Source organism: Megalops cyprinoides, chromosome 4, assembly GCF_013368585.1.
Source record: "Megalops cyprinoides isolate fMegCyp1 chromosome 4, fMegCyp1.pri, whole genome shotgun sequence".
Classification (NCBI taxonomy): domain Eukaryota; kingdom Metazoa; phylum Chordata; class Actinopteri; order Elopiformes; family Megalopidae; genus Megalops; species Megalops cyprinoides.
In genome coordinates, this window is record NC_050586.1 from 21,080,078 (window position 1) to 21,100,000 (window position 19,923).

The 19,923-nt window shown below is 49.9% G+C and overlaps 1 protein-coding gene across 2 annotated transcripts in view; it reads left to right on the top strand.

The window, feature by feature from the left end:
* The window catches only part of LOC118776113 (probable E3 ubiquitin-protein ligase HECTD4), a 51,584-nt gene that overhangs the window by 24,975 nt on the left and 6,686 nt on the right, over positions 1-19,923 (top strand). For both annotated transcript variants that reach the window (XM_036526207.1, XM_036526206.1), the window contains exons 31-64: positions 306-450; positions 784-950; positions 1,238-1,384; positions 1,508-1,692; positions 1,980-2,133; positions 2,829-3,109; positions 3,568-3,757; positions 3,853-3,934; positions 4,313-4,515; positions 5,083-5,218; positions 5,630-5,812; positions 6,754-6,918; positions 7,364-7,533; positions 8,139-8,254; positions 8,820-8,923; positions 9,033-9,194; positions 9,308-9,456; positions 9,546-9,625; positions 9,881-10,044; positions 10,576-10,813; positions 11,011-11,147; positions 11,273-11,399; positions 11,841-11,978; positions 12,100-12,236; positions 12,585-12,745; positions 13,246-13,427; positions 14,175-14,380; positions 14,727-14,857; positions 14,997-15,202; positions 15,636-15,815; positions 15,973-17,339; positions 17,633-17,840; positions 18,283-18,506; positions 19,035-19,180. In XM_036526207.1, the coding sequence (XP_036382100.1) occupies positions 306-450; positions 784-950; positions 1,238-1,384; positions 1,508-1,692; positions 1,980-2,133; positions 2,829-3,109; positions 3,568-3,757; positions 3,853-3,934; positions 4,313-4,515; positions 5,083-5,218; positions 5,630-5,812; positions 6,754-6,918; positions 7,364-7,533; positions 8,139-8,254; positions 8,820-8,923; positions 9,033-9,194; positions 9,308-9,456; positions 9,546-9,625; positions 9,881-10,044; positions 10,576-10,813; positions 11,011-11,147; positions 11,273-11,399; positions 11,841-11,978; positions 12,100-12,236; positions 12,585-12,745; positions 13,246-13,427; positions 14,175-14,380; positions 14,727-14,857; positions 14,997-15,202; positions 15,636-15,815; positions 15,973-17,339; positions 17,633-17,840; positions 18,283-18,506; positions 19,035-19,180 (6,771 nt within the window). The remainder of the gene's footprint in view (positions 1-305; positions 451-783; positions 951-1,237; positions 1,385-1,507; positions 1,693-1,979; positions 2,134-2,828; positions 3,110-3,567; positions 3,758-3,852; positions 3,935-4,312; positions 4,516-5,082; positions 5,219-5,629; positions 5,813-6,753; positions 6,919-7,363; positions 7,534-8,138; positions 8,255-8,819; positions 8,924-9,032; positions 9,195-9,307; positions 9,457-9,545; positions 9,626-9,880; positions 10,045-10,575; positions 10,814-11,010; positions 11,148-11,272; positions 11,400-11,840; positions 11,979-12,099; positions 12,237-12,584; positions 12,746-13,245; positions 13,428-14,174; positions 14,381-14,726; positions 14,858-14,996; positions 15,203-15,635; positions 15,816-15,972; positions 17,340-17,632; positions 17,841-18,282; positions 18,507-19,034; positions 19,181-19,923) is intronic.

Below are 19,923 nucleotides of genomic sequence, written 5' to 3' on the forward strand. Positions count from 1 at the left end.
ACTGACAAGAAACTGTATTGCTCATGTAATCTTGACTTGACGCTAGTTTCAACGTGTTTTCAAGTTTTAAGATAATTAACCTTGAAAGTTCTATAAATATTAGTATCAGCATATATAATTACGTAGACAGTTGGCAAGTTTATATTATTAGCACGTATGAGATGATTTAAGGTTCAGAAGGCATTTAGACCACTGCCCACTTACTGGAGCATCCATTCTGTAAACTGATTGATTGCGTCAGTAAACTTTTGTAAGTGTTGAGGCTTGCTCTGTGATGAATGGGAAACCCTCTGCCTCACCCCTAGGAGGCGCCACCACCCCACCAGTCATCGCAGCAGCTCCTTCACCCTCTTGCAGTCATTGGCCATTGAGGACAGCAGGGACAAGCCCACTTACAGCGTGTTGCTGGGACAGCTCTTCGCCTTCATTGGCACCACTCCTGACCAAGCTGTAAGCCACGCCCTCCACAATGGTCATACACACCCTACTCTGCCGCACAGCACCTTCCGTCCCACTGCTGTATGCCCATTGGCTGCTGCGTGTGCCCACAGCCCTTCCAGCTGGTTGCGAATCTTTTGCTTTCTACCTTTCTTTTGCAGAAGGGCTGACTGTGAAAGTGTGCTTTTGATGTTTCAGACAAGTTACCTGCTAGTTTGTGTATCTAAGCATGTTTCATTTGCTTATGAGTGTATGTGGTACTCTTGCCCACCCAGGAATGCACAGTGCAATTGGGTCTTTCTGCTTCTCCTCATGTTGCCCCCTCTCTCTCTCTCTCTCCCCCAGGTGTCCAGCAGCAGCTTCCTGTCAGCTGCGCAGACGCGGTGGAGGCGTGGCAGCACACGCAAGCAAGCTCTGGTGCATATGAGAGAGCTGCTGACAGCCGCTGTCAGAGTGGGCGGGGTCACTCACCTGGTGGGGCCTGTCACCATGGTTCTTCAGGGCGGGCCCAGGTAGGATGCGTGCACATACTCACACACACACCCAGTCACAGGCACACAGGGAGTCAACGGTATGAAAACCATTGTGTCGATGTAAGATGTATTTGTAACATTTATTTGCCAACAGGTGCTTACAGTTTTGCACACCCCATTTAAAGAGTTGGATGTGCCATAGATTGGACTTATATATTTGATCTATTGCCATAGATTGGGCAGATTGTAACTAGGTAAGCTGTCACAGCAGAGCCAGGTTTGTGTGCATTTTTGGGCCTGAGTGACGGAGTATCCCCTGTCTGCAGGATCGAGGAGCTGACGTGCGGGGGCATGGTGGAGCAGGTGCAGGAGGCCTTCGGGGAGACCATGACGTCAGTGGTGTCGCTGTGCGCCCGCTACCCCATCGCCTGCGCTAACAGCATCGGCATGCTCTGCACCATCCCGTACACCAGGTAAGGGCCGCTGCTCGCCTGCCGCTTCTGCCCCGCTGACACTCTGCGTGCCCGAGCTATCTCAGCAGGAGGGAGAGGGCGTTTACCGTTCCCCGAATGACCAGCCTGTCCCTATGCCCGTAGGAGCGAGGAGCAGTGCCTGGTTCGCAGCGGCCTGGTGCAGCTGATGGACCGGCTCTGCAGCCTGAGCGGGCAGAGGGAGTGCAGCTCCAACGAGAAGCAGACCAAGAAGCAGAAGGTGGCCACCATGGCGTGGGCGGCCTTCCAGGTGCTGGCCAACCGCTGCATCGAGTGGGAGAAGGTGGAAGGTACGCTCAGGGTTCTCTTGCAAGAGGGGTACTGCTGCTACTAGGACTTGATCTGGTTTTCCTAGACCCAGAGAATTTATTGCTAAACAGACCTTGTTTCTGATTGAAGGCAAAGGTGCAGAAGTTGAACTGGAGATAAGAGAGTGTTTTTTTGTGCTAGGAGTCTTAGAGGAGCATTTTAAGTAGGTCTTTTCTGCAGTGATTTCAAGGCCTTTTTCAGCATGCATATTCAGGTTTTGTTTCTGTGACCTCCGCAGTGACCTTTGACCCTTTTGTCTGTATTCCAGGTGGCTCCACTGATGCGGTGCATTCTGGCCTGGCGCGGCAGGTGTCCAGCCTACTGACCAATCACCTGGCCCGAGCCACAGAGTGCTGTGGGAACCAGGCAGCTGGAAATGACGCATTGCAGGATGTTCTAAGCCTCCTAAATGATCTGTCCAGGTAATCATCCAATTGGATGGCAGTCTGATTTATTTTTACATATCCACAGCCTTGGCTAAATGTTTTTATCTATTTTTCCATTATGAAAGTAGTCGCAATACCAAAAAATCCATTCAAAGGGAAAAGGATCATGTAGTGGGTGTGCTTTTTGATGTGTGATTACTGTAAAATCCCTAGATATTTATACCGTGTCTTTTAGACAAAGCGGGATAACACTGCATTTCAGTGGTTTTGCAAATTGTTGAATACACATGAGTATTATGGCAACATGTATGTGCACCTACTGTGTAGTTTAATATTCATGTAGTACTTGCTGATGAGTGTAATCAAGAGTTGCCTCTCTACAGTTAGTCACGTGGCAAACTGGACCAGTGATATTGGGGGGGGAAAAGTGAATTAATCTTTGCAATGATTTTTAAAATTCAGTTTTTATATTTTATAAGTAAGATCAACATACGGATGCTTGGACAGCAATAACCACATACCATGTAACAATAATAATGATAGTGTGAAAACGAATAATAAAACCAACAGATCAAAAAAAAACAAAGAAGTGTCTAAAAAGTGTTTAAGGGTATTCATTCCATAAAAGTTGCCATTACAAGTCCAATGACAGGTCCTCAGATTGTGTGTTTGTGTATTCTTGTGCGTGCGTGCGCGTTTGCGTGTGTAATTTATGCACTCGCGCGTCTCAGGAGCCACATCGGGAAGGCCATCCTGAGCCAGCCGGCCTGCGTGTCCAAGCTGCTGTCGCTGCTGCTGGACCAGCGGCCCTCGCCCAAGCTGGTGCTGATCATCCTGCAGCTGTGCCGGGCCGCGCTGCCCCTCATGAGCGTGGAGGACTGCGGCAACGTGGCGCTGCCGCCCTGGAGCTACTCCATCCACACGCTGGACGCCGAGCAGCAGGACGCCAGCGACCCCGCCTCCCGCATCGCCTCCCTGCTGCTGGCCAAGCTGGCAGACTACGTGGTGCCAGGTGGGCGGGAGCGAGCTTTGGGTTTTGTTTTAACAGGTTTTCCCGATTTGCAGATAGTCGCCTCATAATATTTACATGGGAGTCTCTCACAGCTCGTTCATTTGTGTTTGCGCAAGGTTTGGCAGGGGTTGGTTCTGAGAGACTTGGTAGAAAGAGAGAAATATTGTGAGATAACAGTAGATGCTTTTCATGATGGAAATGAGCTAGCATAGTATGTTACATTGTACATGAAGCGGACTTAGCTGTGGTCCTGGAATTGCGGTCCCTTGATAATGAGGTCTGATCATATTTCCTAGATAATGTGTTTTGTTTGGTAGGTTGCTTCTGGTATTGCATTATCTCACCATCTTCTTGCCCTGGCAGTGTAATTCTGTGGTAGCATTGTCACCTTGTCCCCATGTTGCCTTTGGGTGCTTTTGCCACTGGTCCCAGCACCTTCTTCATTTCTCCTGCATCAGGCTGCCAGACCCTTCTGTCCCCGAGCTCGTCGGAGCCAGACACGAGCCTGACCCGCGCCAGCCCCAAGAGCACCCTGAAGACGGACAAGGACGTGGGGGAGGAGGGTGAGGCAGTGGACGGCAAGCTGTCCATCTTCATCCACAAGAGGGAGGACCAGTCCTCTCACGAAGTCCTGCAGCCGCTGCTCAGGTAGGCAACACGAACGCCCTCGCCTGGCTATATTTTTGAAAGTCCGCCTCTCAGTTTACGTGACAGCAGTGTCTTCCCTTCCCGGTTACCTGCAGCAGCTCAGAGGGCCGGCCGTTCCGCCTGGGCACTGGAGCCAACATGGAGAAGGTGGTGAAGATGGACCGAGACATGACTAAGGTCAGTACTTCATGCCCTTGAGTCTGGTTTCAGATGTTGTATATTTATTTAGAAGAACTGAAAGGATAGAAGAAGAAGTTGTTATTAATTGCTATGCATACAAGCTCTGGCCCAGGGTTGAGTTGGGGTCTGTTCCATTTCAGCTCCGTTCAGTGAATTCAGGAAATTAATTAAAATTCAACTCACACGTTGAAAAATCTTCACCGAACATGATAAGTGATATTCAGTTCATGGATTAAATTCCAGTTCTTTTCGTGAATTGACGGAATTGAAGTAGAGTTGACCCCACCTCTGAGTGACAGCGAGGTCGCTGTATTGCACTTTCCCCTGACCTCGCCCCCCTCTCCCTCCCCTCTCCCGCCTGTCCTGCATCTCCAGAGCGGGAGCTGTGAGGTCATCACAGAGGAGGCAGCAGCAGCGCTGCGCAAAGCCACCAAGTGGGCCCAGTCGGGCCTCATCGTCAGCGTGGGGCCTCCGGTGGAGGCGCTGGCCCAGGAGAGCGCCGGAGGGGTCACCACTGGTGACAAGAAGAAGACTGCCCAGACTGCTGTCTGCAGGGAGAGGAACTCCGAACTGGCAAGGTTAGAGGGACCCCGCAACTCCACTTACATCCAGGCTCCACCTAGTGTCCAGGATCTGAGCTGCTGCTGCTGAAATAGTCGACCTTTCACTTCTTCTGGGCTCCTAGAGCCAAGCACATTTGTGGCTTTCCTGTTCCTCCTGAGCCCCTGGTGAAGACGTGGGCTGTAATAAATCTAGATCCTCCATGTAGCAAGCAGCAATTCCGCTAACTCAAGAAAGCAGACATGTCAGGGATAAGTTACCCGCTATCAATAGCTTAGCTTCGGTGTCTTTCTATCATGCTCACCAGATTTGCCACACTATTGTCCAGCCTGTGCAAATGGAATAATTCCTAAAAATAATGTGTAGTATGGTTCCAGTGATGCATGTTAGGTGGTGTCTTGGATGATATCACTTGACATTAGGCAGTCAAAATTCTGGGAGATAATGATAATAAGAACACAGCCCAATTGCGTAAGTAAGGGAAGGGCGAAATACCAAGCAAGCAGAAAAAGTAATAGACCCAATGAGCTGTGCTCCTCTAGGGGAACTAAGCCATGAATGCTGCTGACATCCTCTCCTCACAGGTCAGACCCCGTCAGGCCCTTCATAAGCGGCCATGTGGCCAACAGCATGGCCGCCGAGGTCATAGCCCTGCTGCACAGCCTGCTCACCGCCCCCGAGTCCAACACCGCCCAGATCTGGACCTCCACTGCAGAGAAGGTGAGGCCTGCAGGGCTGGCTTGAGTCTCTGTATACAATTATCTTGAGTAAAATAAACCTGCTATGATGATTGTGTTGAAGTGTGATGGAGAAGGAATTGATGAAGGAAATGATGATTGTTTTGCTGTTGGCACGCTGGCAGTAATGCTTATAAGGTTGGTTATACTGAATGTGATGATGATGCTGATGGTGGTAGCGGTGATAATGATGATCCAGTTGACAGTGATATAATGATCACATTGCAGTTGATGGTGATTGTGATAAGGATGGTGATGATGGTGAGGGTGATGACAGTGGTGCAATGACCATGTTGCTGGTTATAGTAGTGATGATGGTGATGATAGTGAAGGTGGTGGTGATGGTGATGATGATGATGATGATGACGACGACGATGGAACCTGTCTTTCTCAGGTGCTGTCGCGGGCGCTCATGTTCATCCCTCAGCTGGGGAAGTATGCGGAGAGCATCCTGGAGAACGGCAGCAGCAGCGGCAGGAAGCTGGCCAAGCTGCAGGCCATCGGCAGGCAGGCGGTGGCCGCGCTCTGCGCTCTGGGTGGCTTCAAGGAGACCATTAAGATCGGCTCTGAGGTCCAGGTGCGTCCAGCAGCTCAGCTTTACTGCATTTCTCTTCACCTTACATAACCCTCATCCGTCAACCTCCCACCTTATAAAACCCATCTTATTTATGTAACCACCATCCAAGCATATCGTGTGAAATACTAATGTGACATAGAAATAAGTTTTATGTAAATGCATGTTCTCTCAATAACTTCACCGCATACTCTAACGCTTAATGTAATTATACCAGTCTGCTTAGTTGCATCGCTTAGTTATGTAATTGCAATGTGTTTGTTTTATTAGAATTATGTAAGATGTTAATTACTTCACCTTCCAAGAAAATTACCTCCTGAGCACAGGAAATAAAAAGACTGGGAATACACACTGGGAGATCCCTAGGCTTCTTGCTTAAGCAAATCCTTATTTATAAGAGACGTGATGGAATCTGCAAGTCAGATTGATGCTTAAATGCCTCACTTCACGCTATTGCCTCTTCACAAAATAGATCATTCACTGCGGCAGGGGCATTAGTTGGTGGTTAGCTATTTATAACAAATGGAATAGCATATCATTATTCTTGCAACCGTGTGATAACCACTAAGGGGAATAAAGATTGTTTTTCTGTGATGTAATTTGTGTCTTGGTGCTACACAGCTTACCATTGATGTTTTGTGGAGCAGTAAAAAAGAAGTTATTCAGCTTATTATAGTTGGTGACCAAATATGATACCTGAAAATGCAAAAAGAACACTGAACAAAGGCATAACTTTTTCACACTATATTGGGTTATTTGGGTCTGTTGATGGTTAGAGTAGGTTTTCTGTTGGAATTCTGCAAATTGCCAGATGATTCTCCGAAGTATGCAAGGAATTCTGAAATCCCTCGCCTACTCTGTCCACATCACAAAAGGTTTCCTTGCCGAGCGGATCAAAATCAACATGAACTGATTGCGTGACCTTTCTGGCTCCCTCTCCCAAGGTGGTGGGCAAAGGCGTGCTGGGCAGCGTGGGCGTGGTCATGTCCATCAACGAGCAGGAGGGCATCGCCACCGTCAAGTTCCCGTCCTGCGATTACCGGAAGACGTGCAAGGCCTCCGACGTCCTGACGGTGCCCATCTCCCGACTCTGCACTCCGCGCTCCGAGGTGAGGCGCTCGCACAGGAGCGCGTTGTGCTGCAGGGGCTCCTCGTGGACGCGCAGCGAATGTGTCGCCCGGCTGTGTGTCTGTTTCTGTATTATTATGCTGTCACCACTTTAACGGACCCTCCGTAGGACATTTGTAGGTGGCTTAAGTCATTTGGGCTGAAAAAGAAAGATGTATACTTTGTATCCATATATACCAGTGCGTGGAGGTATGTACATACACGCACACGCGCGCACACACACACATACATTTATTTATTTACCGAAATGGGAATGGACATTGGAAGTAACTCAACCCAAAGCATTTACAGAAACCGTTCAGTTTTTCTTTATAGTTGTAGCACATTAGATTGTTAGCTGGTTATTAGAGACAGCTAAATGGATTTAACCTCTCAGAAGTCTGCCTGTCACAGCAAATGCCCGTATTTTCACTCCTCTGCCTGCAGGCCCTGCCCCTATATAAACTGTCCATCACTGAGAAGGTGGTGCAGGCCGTGCAGTCCATGCTGCTGCCACAAGAGGGCAGCCTCTCCATCCACACCTCTCTGCCTGCCACTGGCGATGGCTCCAGCCCTGTCATGGCGGCTGTCCGGCTGCTGGCTGAAATCCGGACCAGGTGAGGCTCACGCCGTTGCCATGGGAGCTGATTCTCTGCTATATCCTGTGGTGTCTGTGACAAATGAGTCCTGTCAATGACAGATTAATCAGATGTTGTAAAAGTGCAACTACAGACTCGCATCATATACAGGCATCTACTGACTGATGTAAGGTAGTATACTTGGCTTCCCTCGTCTAGTCACGTTGCACAAGTTAACCTATGGTAGCGTTTGAATGATGTTAAGCTCCACCCACTGGTCGGACAGTGTTGTTAGCTTGGTCTGTCACTGTTGCTCATTGAACATGAATTGACATACTTCTTTTCTTTTGTGCTGGAAGCTGTGATGCATAAGAGCATCTGCTAAATGAATGTAATCTAATACATATCCAGTTTATAACAATGTTCTTGGCAGCAAATGATATGATGTTCTTGGCAGCAAATGATGGCAGAAATTATAGTAAGCTCTGTTGTGCAGGACTAAAAATGGTACATGTACTATAGAGTCAACACTTCAGTAGGCATATGTTATTGCCAGTTCTGGGGTAAAGGTATTTGTATTAAAACGAGTGTACGGAGCGGGAGCTATGCACAGCCTCAGCAGACTGTCATCTGATGATTCGCAGGGCGTGTCTGGTGATGGCCCAGCTGCTAGAGGACAGCTCCTTCTGTGAGGAGTTCATCCAGCAGTGCCCGGCCGCCGTGGAGGTGCTCAACCTGGTGGCCCAGGAGTGCAGCCCAGGTGAGTCCATCACACTCCCGCAGCGCAGGGGCAGGTCCGGCCCATGTGTTTCACAGCACGTCATCTCTCTGTATATCCCACTCATACTGTTCCGTGTGGGTTTATTTACCCAGTTCTGGGTATGGTTGTATGGTTGCCCCTTGCACCCCTTCCACATCTGCACTTGATGTCATTTGCTATATTGGCCATATAAGTCGCTTTGGGAAAAAAGTCTGCCAAATGAATAAGTGTAAATGTCAGCACGGATCTAACCAAATCCTCATGATTACCCTTTTTGCCTTACTGATTAATAATTTCGAGAAACTCTGTTTTTTTTTCTCTTTTTTCTTTACTTGTTTTCAGAATTTTATTATGTTTCAAATGTCAAAAAATACTATGAAAGTAAAAAAATGTGACATTTTTAAATTTGTTATTCAAACGTGTGGCCTTTCCTCTTAGAATGCCCAGAAATGGGTCATTGGATGACAATAGTGATGTCCTGGTTGTAATCTTGCCCCGCATCTGTGGTCTGATTGGTGTCAGAAGAGTGAGCATGGTTGATGTAATCTCTTCTCGTGTTCCACAGGGGAACGGCTGGGAGTGGTGGAGGCCCAATGTGAAAGAGTGAGGATGCTGTATCGGGACTGTGCCCGTCCCCCGCCCCCGCCCCTCCAGACAGACAGGAGACAGGTGGGTATCGATACCAGCCCTCGGCTCCAGAGCCGTCATCCATCCCTTGGCGGTCTCAACCTGGGCGAACGTTTCCGATGACGACTTTTGACTGTGCCTTTGTCTACAGCCGAAGGAGATCACGTGGTGTCCGTCCCGGGTCTTCCCGCCGGTGCGCGCCTGCATGTTCTCCTCCCGGTTGACCTCCGTCACCTTCCTAGCCGACCCCAGCGCTGGAGGGGGCTTGCCCAGGGGCACCTTCATCTACGCCACCTCGCCTGTGCCCATTCAGGTTGGCACCCTCTGATCCTCAGCTGCTGCCTAATTACGCTGTGTGGCACACTTCTCAGAATCTTCTGGCTACCTGGTCCTGACCTCCTCTTTCCATGTTTCCTACCCCCCCAGGCTCCTTCCTTCTACTGGGAGATTGAGATTGTTTCCTATGGAGACTCGGACGATGACAGTGGCCCCATTGTGTCCTTCGGCTTCGCCACTGAAGCGGAGAAGAGGGACGGGGCCTGGACCAACCCTGTTGGCACCTGCCTGTTCCACAAGTGAGTGTCCTTCCTTCTGTCTTTCTGTCTTTTGTTGTCTTGTCCCCTAATCCCTGACCCCTACTATCTCTCTCACCTTGAACCCTCAGCAATGGCAGAGCAGTGCACTATAACGGCTCCAGTCTGCTGCAGTGGAAGAGTGTGAGGCTGGATGTAGCCCTGCTTCCAGGTGAGATCGAAAACCAGCAGTCACTTAAGTTATTTTCACAGTTCATCACACTTATTACTTGACCTGTCATGTATGGTTTGGGAACCAGTGCAAGTCAGATGTAATTTCAAAGCCAAAGGCAAGTCTTAACATGAGCCTTAACATGATTTTAAGACCAAGTCTGCTGTAATTGTGTGTTATGAGTTGTAGGGAACTACGTGTTTGTGAATGCTAGAATGCAGTGAAGTGTGAGTTCTCTTGCTCCTTTGGCCTCAGGTGACGTGGCTGGGATTGGCTGGGAGCGCTCAGAAGGCACCCCACCTCCACCGGGGCAGGCCTCCAAGGGGCGTGTGTACTTCACCTACTGTGGCCAGCGCCTCAGTCCTTTCCTGGAGGACGTGGCTGGAGGCATGTGGCCCCTGGTGCACATCCAGAAGAAAGTGGGTATCAGCGGAACGACACCCGTAACAGCCTGCCCCCCTGTTTTTCAGTGGCATTGTGAATCGGATTATTCAAGATTCAAATGGAGTTGGCAGCCATGACATGGCATAATAAGGGTTTAATTAAAGGATGAAAATAGTTTCCCTTTTTGTAAGAATTGTAATTTACATGTTTGAGCAATCAAGTGTTCATCTCATTAACTGACACCATTGAATGCTTAAAAAAAGTGTTACAGAGCATATTTAATTTTTTCCATTAGTGCCTGTTAAAAGTAACCTTTGAGTGTTCACAGGATAGTCATGTGATTAACAGAGCTTGGCAGCAAATATGACGTGAGTAATAAAAAACCTGAAAAAGGCACTTAAGGAAAAATATTCATTCAGAGTAAGTCAGAAAAGTTGTAGTGTAAACAGGAGAAATTTAGCAAAATGTTTCTGTCTGTCATGAACAAGAATTTTGTCTTTAGCAGTCAGTGGGGTTTATGAACAGGGCAACAGTCGAATGGGTGACTTGTGCTTTGCACCTTGCAGAACACGAAGATCCGCGCCAACTTCGGCTGCCGGCCATTCGCGTACGCCGAGGGCCAGGCGCACCGCAACGCCGCCGACCTCTGCGTGGACCTGGCGGAGGAGATCAGCGCCAACTTCGAGGCCCTGCCCTTCGCCATGGCGTCGGACAGCGACAACGACGCGGGCGCCAGCGTGGCGTCCGACTCGGGCTCCCATGGGCCCCCCTGCCGCATCGCCGCCGTGGCCACCGCCCAGCAGCGTAAGCGCCTTCTCACACCCCCTCCCCTCTCCCCTCGCCCGTCGGTATGCCTGCTGTGCTCTTATTTTTATTTACTGCCTGTTTCTCCCTGGTGCCCCTCGCTGACAGCGGCCCCCTTGCTGTTCTATCTGTGTGTCTCCCAGTGGGTAGCGTTTGTAAGAACTGGCTCTGTTGTTTGTCCTTCCCTGTTGGGACAGAGTACAACAGCGACTCATCCTGCTACTACAAGGTGGAGCTGAGCTACGAGAACCTGGTAACCTCAGGGCCCGACCCTCACCCCCCGCCCATTGCTGACGACGAGAGCGACGATGAGGACGATGATGATGTGCCCAGGGTGAGCGCGTGTTTCAGAGGGGGTGCTTTCGAAAGGCTGCAGACGCCACCAGTGCTGACCTGCAGTTGCTCCTCCCTCCAGAATTTGTGCTGTAACCTTTCCTTGTGTCTCACTGCTTCCTGCAGGAAGACCACTATGCCCTGCTGGTGAAGGCCTGGGAGACGAAGGTGTTCCCCACAATCCGCCGACGCTTCCGCAATGAGGCAGAGAGGAAGTCTGGCCTTGACCAGATAAAGGGTGCTCTGCAGCTGGGTAAGCTGGTGGGGTGTGTCTTATGCCAGGATGGCTATTGGTTGGCGGGGAGGCTATTTGTTCACACGGTAATGCCAAATGGATCGGTGGGCAATAGTTTAGCACCTTCCGCATTAGTGAGACATTGGGCCTTATGCAAAAAAGCTTCTTCTTTGATTTGCCTCTTTTTCAAAAAGGAAACATAAACTCAGTTTATGAAAGTAAGAAAAAAACTTCCTACTTACTGCCTACCTACTTCCTGGTGATATGTGTAGTTTTTTGTGTAATATTTGTGAATTTTCTTTATTACTTTAAGAAACGAGGTGTAATAGTTAATTTGACACCATTGTGTTTTTGCATAGCCCCCTTGTTGTAATTGTAATCAGCTGTTAACCTTTGCAGTAATAATTGTGTAAGTGGTGTAATGGGAGTGAGAAAAACTTTTTTGTGAACTCTTTACAGGCATGGTCGACATCGCTCGGCAGACTGTGGAATTCCTCTATGAAGAGAATGGGGGGATTCCCCGAGACTTATACCTCCCCACCATCGAGGACATCAAGGACGAGGCCAACAAGTTCACTATCGACAAAGTCCGTAAAGGTACGGGCCCACGCTGCGTGAAAGCGGCTTACGAGAACATGCCTAACCGCAGCAATAGGCTGCACACACATCCTTGACGTGCATATTTTCATAGCCATGAATGAGTGGTCCTCTCACGCAGGTCTGACGGTGGTCATACGCTGTCCGGACAGCAACAACACCAACAGCAGCACGGGAGGCACAGCCCTGCCTAAGTTTGCCATCCGCGGCATGTTGAAGACATTTGGGCTGCATGGAGTGGTCCTGGATGTTGACTCGGTAAGAGAAGCCTGACCCCAGTCAAAGACAAAGCTAAGGGACCTGAACTTGGAGGGTATTTCTCAGGTCCATACTGACCGTCTTCCAGGACTAAATCACATACTCAGCCAGTCACCTGGTCTTAATGTGCTTTAGTCTAAAGTCCTGGCTGATCATGGTGTGTGATATATCAGAATAATACTCTAAATTGTATTGTTGCCTTTCACATGACTAGCAAGTCCATTGCCATAGAGATAAGAGAGGTGTGTTTTTGTAAGGCTTTTAAACAGCATTAGGTCAAGAGAGTATGAGGGTGCTATAACTCATACCCTGTCACCTCTGTGCGTCGACTGTGTCTTCACCCCCCAGATGAATGAATTGGTACAGGTGGAAACATATTTGCGCAGTGAGGGGGTCCTGGTGCGATACTGGTACCCCATAGAGATGCTAGAGCGTCCTCCCGCTGGCTCCCGCCGCACTGCTGCCAACGGCCTGGTTTCCCTGGACAGCAGCAATATCCAGATCCACAGGTAACACGCACTTGCACTAGCATACTCACTGTCTCACTCACACTAGCAGTGAGACGTAGTGGTGAGGAACAGGCCTCTGTCAATATTCAGCTGTATAACTGGGGAAAATGTGAGAACTGTGAGACGTGCAAGTCGCTCTGAATTAGAGCACCTGCTAAGCAAGTGTAATGTTACACTGAAAGTCATTTACGCTCAGTCGCTTAATAGACCATTTGTAAATGCAACTACTTAACAGGTGCATCTGCACGCATATATGCCCATACATTATTACAAGTTCATACATATTGCAGGCCACCTTTGATGAGAGGATGTTGACATGATGTCTCACGTTGAAAGTTAAATTGTCTGCGGTGGGGTTTACTGTTTTTGATGACAAGTTGCTGCTCCTCTAAGAGGTTTATATGGCTAGTGAAGAGGCGCCTCCAGCTCGTGGCTGTGCTGTGAGACGGCTGGCCTGACTGCAGCCTGCCTGCCCCCCCTGACCGTCTGCTTTGTTTCAGGGAGCTGCTGCGCTGTGAGGGGGCGCTTGCCCGGCTGTACTGCCGCATGGCCCTGCTCAACATCTTCGCCCCCAAGAGCCCCCACACCTTCACCCGCCTCTTCCACATCCCTGCCATCCGGGACATCACTCTGGAGCACCTGCAGCTGCTGTCCAACCAGCTGCTGGCACCGCCCCTGCCAGGTGAGCGGAGCCTCGAGAGCCAGGGATGGTAGTGTTTGGGTACTGCTGGGGAGTATAGGGGTGGGGCTGTAGAAAGCAGGGGTAGGTGCCAGATGGGTGTGACCAAGTGTATAAGACATTGAAAGACTGTTGGATGATAAGCTTGAGGACAATGAGCTTTGTAGCTGAAATAGTTCATGTTCCGTCTGACCACGAGGATTATTTTATTAATTTATTAGCAATGATTGCAGCTGCTTTGTCTTACCAGCAATTAGTACCATCTTCAAAGACTAGTAGTGTGTTTGTGATTATGATTAGGGCTTTTTATTGATTAGGGTCTGTTATTATATATGAAGTGTAGATTTTTTGTCTAGCTAAGTTTTTGAAAGTACCCAGCATGATTTACAGCATTAGAAGTCTGGAATTATTAAGACCCCATGCCAGAATGCTCCCTGGCACCCAGACCTAGGGAATCTGTTCTGGGAATTTGTTTGAAATTGTTTGAGGTCTGTAGAAATTATGGAACTCTGAGCTGGCCAGAACAGCAAAACAGCACTTCAGAGTATCAGTGGTATGCAAGATGCCAAGGTATTAGTTGTTGGCCTGATAATCACAAAGGATTCTTTTGTCCCCTTTAGACTAAACAATTACAGCATTTAAGTTGACAGAATTGGGATTTTTTGTATAGAAAAAATAAAATCCAGCTTCATTACAGAGCCACTTTCTGTAAACCACTCTTTGTAAGTAGTTCCCCTCTCTCTCCTGCAGATGGCACCATCAGCTCCAGTTCCATCTTGCTGGCCCAGTCGCTGCTCAACAACCTCCAAGGCCAGAGCTGCTCTCCCACTGACCTCTTCTACCAAGGTAACGCGCAGCCTATCCGTGAGTGGCTGACTGTGGCGATCACCCGAGCCCTGCACCAGGGGGAGGAGAGCCTGCTCGAGCTCACCAAGCAGATCTGCTCCTTCCTGCAGGTAAGAGCTTTACTCAGCTGACTCTGGACTGTAAGCCTCATAGCCCTTTGGGACTTGGGGATTTTCAGATTGCCCCAGTGCCATTTTAGTGGGAAACTGATTTTAACTGGCATTGCAAAGGGTTAGTTTTAGGGTATGGGTTAGGGAGCCGAGCTTAAACAAATTTGAGGAACTCTCTGATTAGCCATGTGCTAGTCCCAGATAACTGCCATTGGTTGGAACAAGATTTCACTTGATGAAAGGCAGCATCCATGATCAAAAAAAAGTACCAAGCAAAAAAAGGTAAATGCTACAGTGCTCAGATGGCAGGACATTTTGTGTTAATGTTTTGCACTGTGGTTGATAGAATGCCCCGGAGCAGTTTACCTCAGAGGAGTTCCCCATCTCGGAGTCAAAGGTCAGCATGGACGTGAACTTCCCGGGGGCTGCGTTTGTGATCATCTCCTGCAAGGAGAGCCAGCTGGGATGTCGCAAGGAGTGAGTCAACTGCCCCGCAGCTGTGCTGATCAGTTTGCGTGCTGACAAAGGAATTTTCTGTAGTTGTGCAATGCGGTGCGGCACGAGTTGAGCCGGTGAGATAATTGATAGTCTTTCCCTGTGCTCTCTCTTGCTTCAGCTCCTCCCTGTACAAGGCCCCATGGGCCCGGGTCATGGTGTATGGCCTGGGCCACAAGGTGCGCCGCAACGGTCAGCTCAACCTGATGGAGGCGGTGTGCTACCCCTTGGACGCCTCTCCTTCCAACACGGGCCTCACCCCCCCGCCCACCACCAACCAGTACCCCTCTGTCATTATCCCCACCGACAAGGTGCACATCAAACTAGGTGAGTCTGTTCTAGTACCTGGGAGACTATCACCACCATACACACTCAGATTGAACACTGGTTTCATTTTTAACACCCAAGGAGGTTGTCTTCAGATAGGTATATTTCTCAGTCAAAACAGAGTTGGATATGTTCTTACACTATCCAGCCAAATGCTTCCTACTTCTGTAATTATGATACACTAAGCACTGTTCCTGGGAAAAAAACAACTTTTTCTGACATCCAAAGGTGGACTCTAGCCAGGAATGGTGAAGAGTTATTATTCCATCCTGTGCAACAGCCTGATTAGTATGTCTTGATTTTTGTCATCACAGCAGTGAAAGTTGAGAGTTGCCATAGTTCTCTTCAAGGTCAAGATCAGGTACTTTTTTGAACTTGTACCGTGACATATCTCCAAATCTTGTTTCTGAAGAGTTTCTGTGATTGCTCCAAGGTGTGTCTCCCCCTCCTGGCGCGGTGCTGGTATTGCACTCCCTGCCCCTGGAGTTCCCCTTGGCTATGGCTTTTGCAGAGCAGCTGCTGACATGGAAGCTGGGGGAGAGCAGCGAGCGCTCAGAGGATGAGCTGGACACTGTGCCCTCCTCTGTGCTGCTGCAGGTGGTAGAGCTGCTAGGTGAGTCACCGCCTTCTACATGCATGTTGCAATGCTTAAGTTTCATTTTACTTTAATAACATCATCCCTCCTTAAGACCACAGTAGCTAGTGGTGGAAAACTATTTAGAACTGTTGTGTGACATAATGAAGAATTTTATCTCTCTCTTGCGTCACAGGGGGCTTGCTGTGGACTACGGACTTGGCCCCCTGCATCAAAGAGCTGACTTTCCACCTGCTGGCTGAGCTCTTCCGCAAGATCCATCACCTGGAGCAGCGAAAGAGCCCTTCGGGCTTGTCCAGCTCCATTGCTCTGCTACTCAACCCCTGCCTGGCAGTGCTGATGGCCCTGCAGACGGAGCTACGCAAGCTGTATGACCGGGAGACTCAGGGCTGGGCAGCGGGCGGGGGCTGCGGCTCCGCAGCGGGCGGGGCCTTGGCTCTAGGGGCGGAGCAGAGCCGCTTCTCCACCTACTTCCACGCCCTGATGGAGGTGTGCCTGGCCGTGGCCGAGGTCACCCTGCCCCTGAACGTGAGCGGGGCGGCCGTGGGCGCCCTCACCTCCAGCAGCGCCCCCAACCTCAGCGACTCCTCATCATCCTCGTCCTCCTCGCCGGGCCAGACCCCGCAAAGCCCCAGCCTGCTCTCCAAGCGCAAGAAGGTGAAGATGAAGCGGGAGCGGGCGGCGGCGGCCGTGGCGGCGGTCACCCCGGGCAAGCGGGGCTCGGCGACCGGCGGCGCGCGGCTCTCGGAGAGCGACAGTGCCCTGCTCAACATGGCCGCCGGCAAGCCCGAGGACATGCTGTGGTTCCACCGGGCCCTCACCCTGCTCATGATCCTGCGCCACCTGGCCAACAAGGACCCGCAGGGGCTGGGTGTCACCAGCGACGCCGTGACCGACGCCTGCCAGGCCCTCGTGGGCCCCACGGCGCACAGCCGCCTGCTGGTGCTCTCCGGCATCCCCACCCACCTGGAGGAGGCGGTGGTGCGGAGCGCCATCCGCCGGGCCTGCAACGCCCACGGGGGCCTTTTCAAGGACGAGATCTTCATCCCACTGCAGGAGGAGGACCCCAAGAAGCCCAAAGGTGGGGCCGCACCCCCACTGGACAGCAAGGCGCCCTCCGACCCGGAGCGTCCCTTCCCGGCTGGCGGCAACGAAAGCCCGGACAGCTCCAGCAGCGTCACGCCCGCCATGAGCGTCAGTGCTTCTGCCTCCACCAGCCAGACGTCCATCTGCAGCTCCTCGCAGGGCGTCTCCCGCACTGCCAGCGAGCTCTCTGTCGACCAGGAGCTGCTGGCTGCCCCTGCCACCACCATACCCGCCCAACAGCAGGGGGCGCTGGATCCCCACACTGTGTCCAGTCAGGAGAGTCTGGACATTTCTCTCTGCAGCACAGGAAGCCTTGGTAGTTTGGGAAGCCTAGGGGAGCCCCTGGACAGTGCCGAAACGGCCTCTGTTTCCGACGGAGGCTCCATGTACACAGTGACGTCCCTGGACAACAACGCTGTCATGGCCCGGCCCATCAAAGGCTATGCTGTCATTGAGGTGGGTCATTTGGTCTCCATGTTACCTGAGGACAGTACTTTACATTGAACACCAGCCAGTAGGGGGAGCAAATTTACAGCTGACCACAATTATGCAGTTATGCTCAGTGGCAACATCAGTGAACAGTAGTAGAGTGCAGTCATAGAATTCAGAAGGTGGTTAGTGCAGCGTTTGTGGCTCTGTTATATAGATTCATAACATGAACAGCACATTGTAAGGTTGTGCCACCCTTTAGTCCTGACAGATGGTGATGTCCTGGTGTCACCTCACACCTATAAATGCTCACTCAACAGGTACGAGCCCGGGCGAAGGTGGAGAAGATTCGAGCCAGCCTTTTCAATAGTAGCGACCTGATTGGCTTATCCAGCCTGGAAGGGGAGGAGGAACTGATGGAGATGACGAATGAGGAGATCCTTACAGCCTCCAGCGTAAACCAGAGCCTGTTTGACACACAGGGAAGCTCTGCCCTGGAGGATTACTTTATGGACAAGTCCATCAGAGGTTAGTCTGTTTGTCTCTGGGTCTGATTGAGCTGAGAGATTTTATGTTTTCATGGACCTTTAGCTCTTTTTCACAGGGTCTCCTATTATTAAGATCACATAATATTGTATACGCATCATCAGATATACAGTCCTGGTCCAGTAGCATAACACTAATACTCTCAAAACATGGAAGAAGGTCACATTGGTTTTCACTACTGAATCACTTTACTTAACATACTTAGATGTTTATGTTTACATAACAGACTCGGATGTTGGTGAAATGCCACATCTCCTACTCAACCTACCTGTTGCTGAGAATGTTTAGCCATCTGTTGGTGTGATACTGGTTTATTGAGAAAGGTTTTTAATTAGGACAGGAATATTGCCCTGCTTTTTAAGGAAAGCGTTGTTGTAAGAACTTCAGGTTGGCCTCTCAGTTGCGTCACTTTGGTGTCTCCAAGGGGACAAGCTGGTGCCCGGCGCACGAGACGTGCTGACGGACATCTTCAAGAGCTGCGTCCACTCGGAGCAGATGCTGAGCCTCACCCCGGCCAAGCCCATCAAGGTGTCCGACATCTACCTGAGCAAGGAGCAGATCAACTCCCAGACCCCCGGAAACCTGCTGCACGTCTTCTTCACCAACGTGCGGCCACCCAAGAAGGTGCTGGAAGACCAGCTTACGCAGGTATGCTCACATATGTTGGGACAGTTTGGATTTTCGCTTATAACCTTCTGCAGCTCTTTGAATGTTGGGATTATTTTTTTTTATTAAACCAATTTTTGTTATTTAGTATGAAATTCTGTTTTGTTAAGAATATTTATAAGAGCAAAAACATCTTATTTTGGATATGTACACTACTATGAAATTGCTACGAGATTGATAAAGGCTTCACTCAAAGTGAACAACAGTGTCTTCTTTGCTGAGAAAACTGAAATGGGGCCGTGGTGTTCTCTGTTCCGTGGATGAAAGACACCGAGCTGAGGGAATCCCTGGTGTCCCCACCTTCAGATTGCACCGTGACCCAGTTTTTTAATTCTCTTCCACTCCCACACAAAGCATCTCACTGATGACCGCGTGTAATCTCTCTCACACACATACACGCACAAGCACGCAAGCAGGCAAACACGCGCGCAGGCACCGACTGCCCCGTGTCTTCACTCAGCGCTGAGGAGGCTCCTCTGCTCATCCTCAATGTTTGCCATGTGTCCGCAGATCCTCAGAAAGTACGGCGCTCCCAAGCCCAACAAGAGCAAGTACAGCAAAGCGGGCAAGGAGCAGCACCAAGGTAAGGTGGTGAGCACCAAGAGGCCCATCACCAAGCCCCCCACCAAGGAAAAGTCCGTGCTCAACAGCGTCAGGTGAGCGCCGCCCCAACCCCACCCGTAGCCTGTGGACAGTGGTCCACTGCGTCTGTGTTCACTGTGCCAGCCAGCTGTCGTGCTGGCTAGAGCGCATGCGGTCACTGAGCCAGGTGTGTGTGGTCAGTGTGGTCACTGTAAAAGAGGAATTGGTGGTGATTGGCTGAACACCCCAGAATTACATCTTAGGAGACCAGTGCTTTGGTTGATTTGTGCCTTTTTTATCCAGAATACAAGGTTATTCATTAGTAGACTTGCTGGGATAACACAGGTTGCAGTTTCATTACGGGCTAATGTCAGTTCAGTGATTTGAAATGACCGACGGTGATATGACTGGTCATTGCCAAAGGCTTAACTAGGAACATAGTGAACATAATTTATAAAAGCATTAACATTAGGTGACTGCATAAGAAGTTATGTATAGAATATGGAGCAAAATTTGGCTAGAGTTCCACTTAGTGGAAATTAGAAAGCATTTTGGAATAAAAACCCACATTACATAATTAGTGTGTAACTATGGTATGAGACATTTCAAAATAGATTCTGTGCTTAAAAGTGTGTCTGAAATAGTAATATTTCCAAAATGCTGCCCACGCTTCAATGTGTGGCCGAAATGGTAACATCCCTAAATTACTTCCCACACTTAAAAACATGGAGGTGTCATTTTCATTTTCTACTAGGAGAATATAGCTGAAAGGGTGACATTTTTCCCAGACTTAACAATTTGACATGCGTTGTTGTCA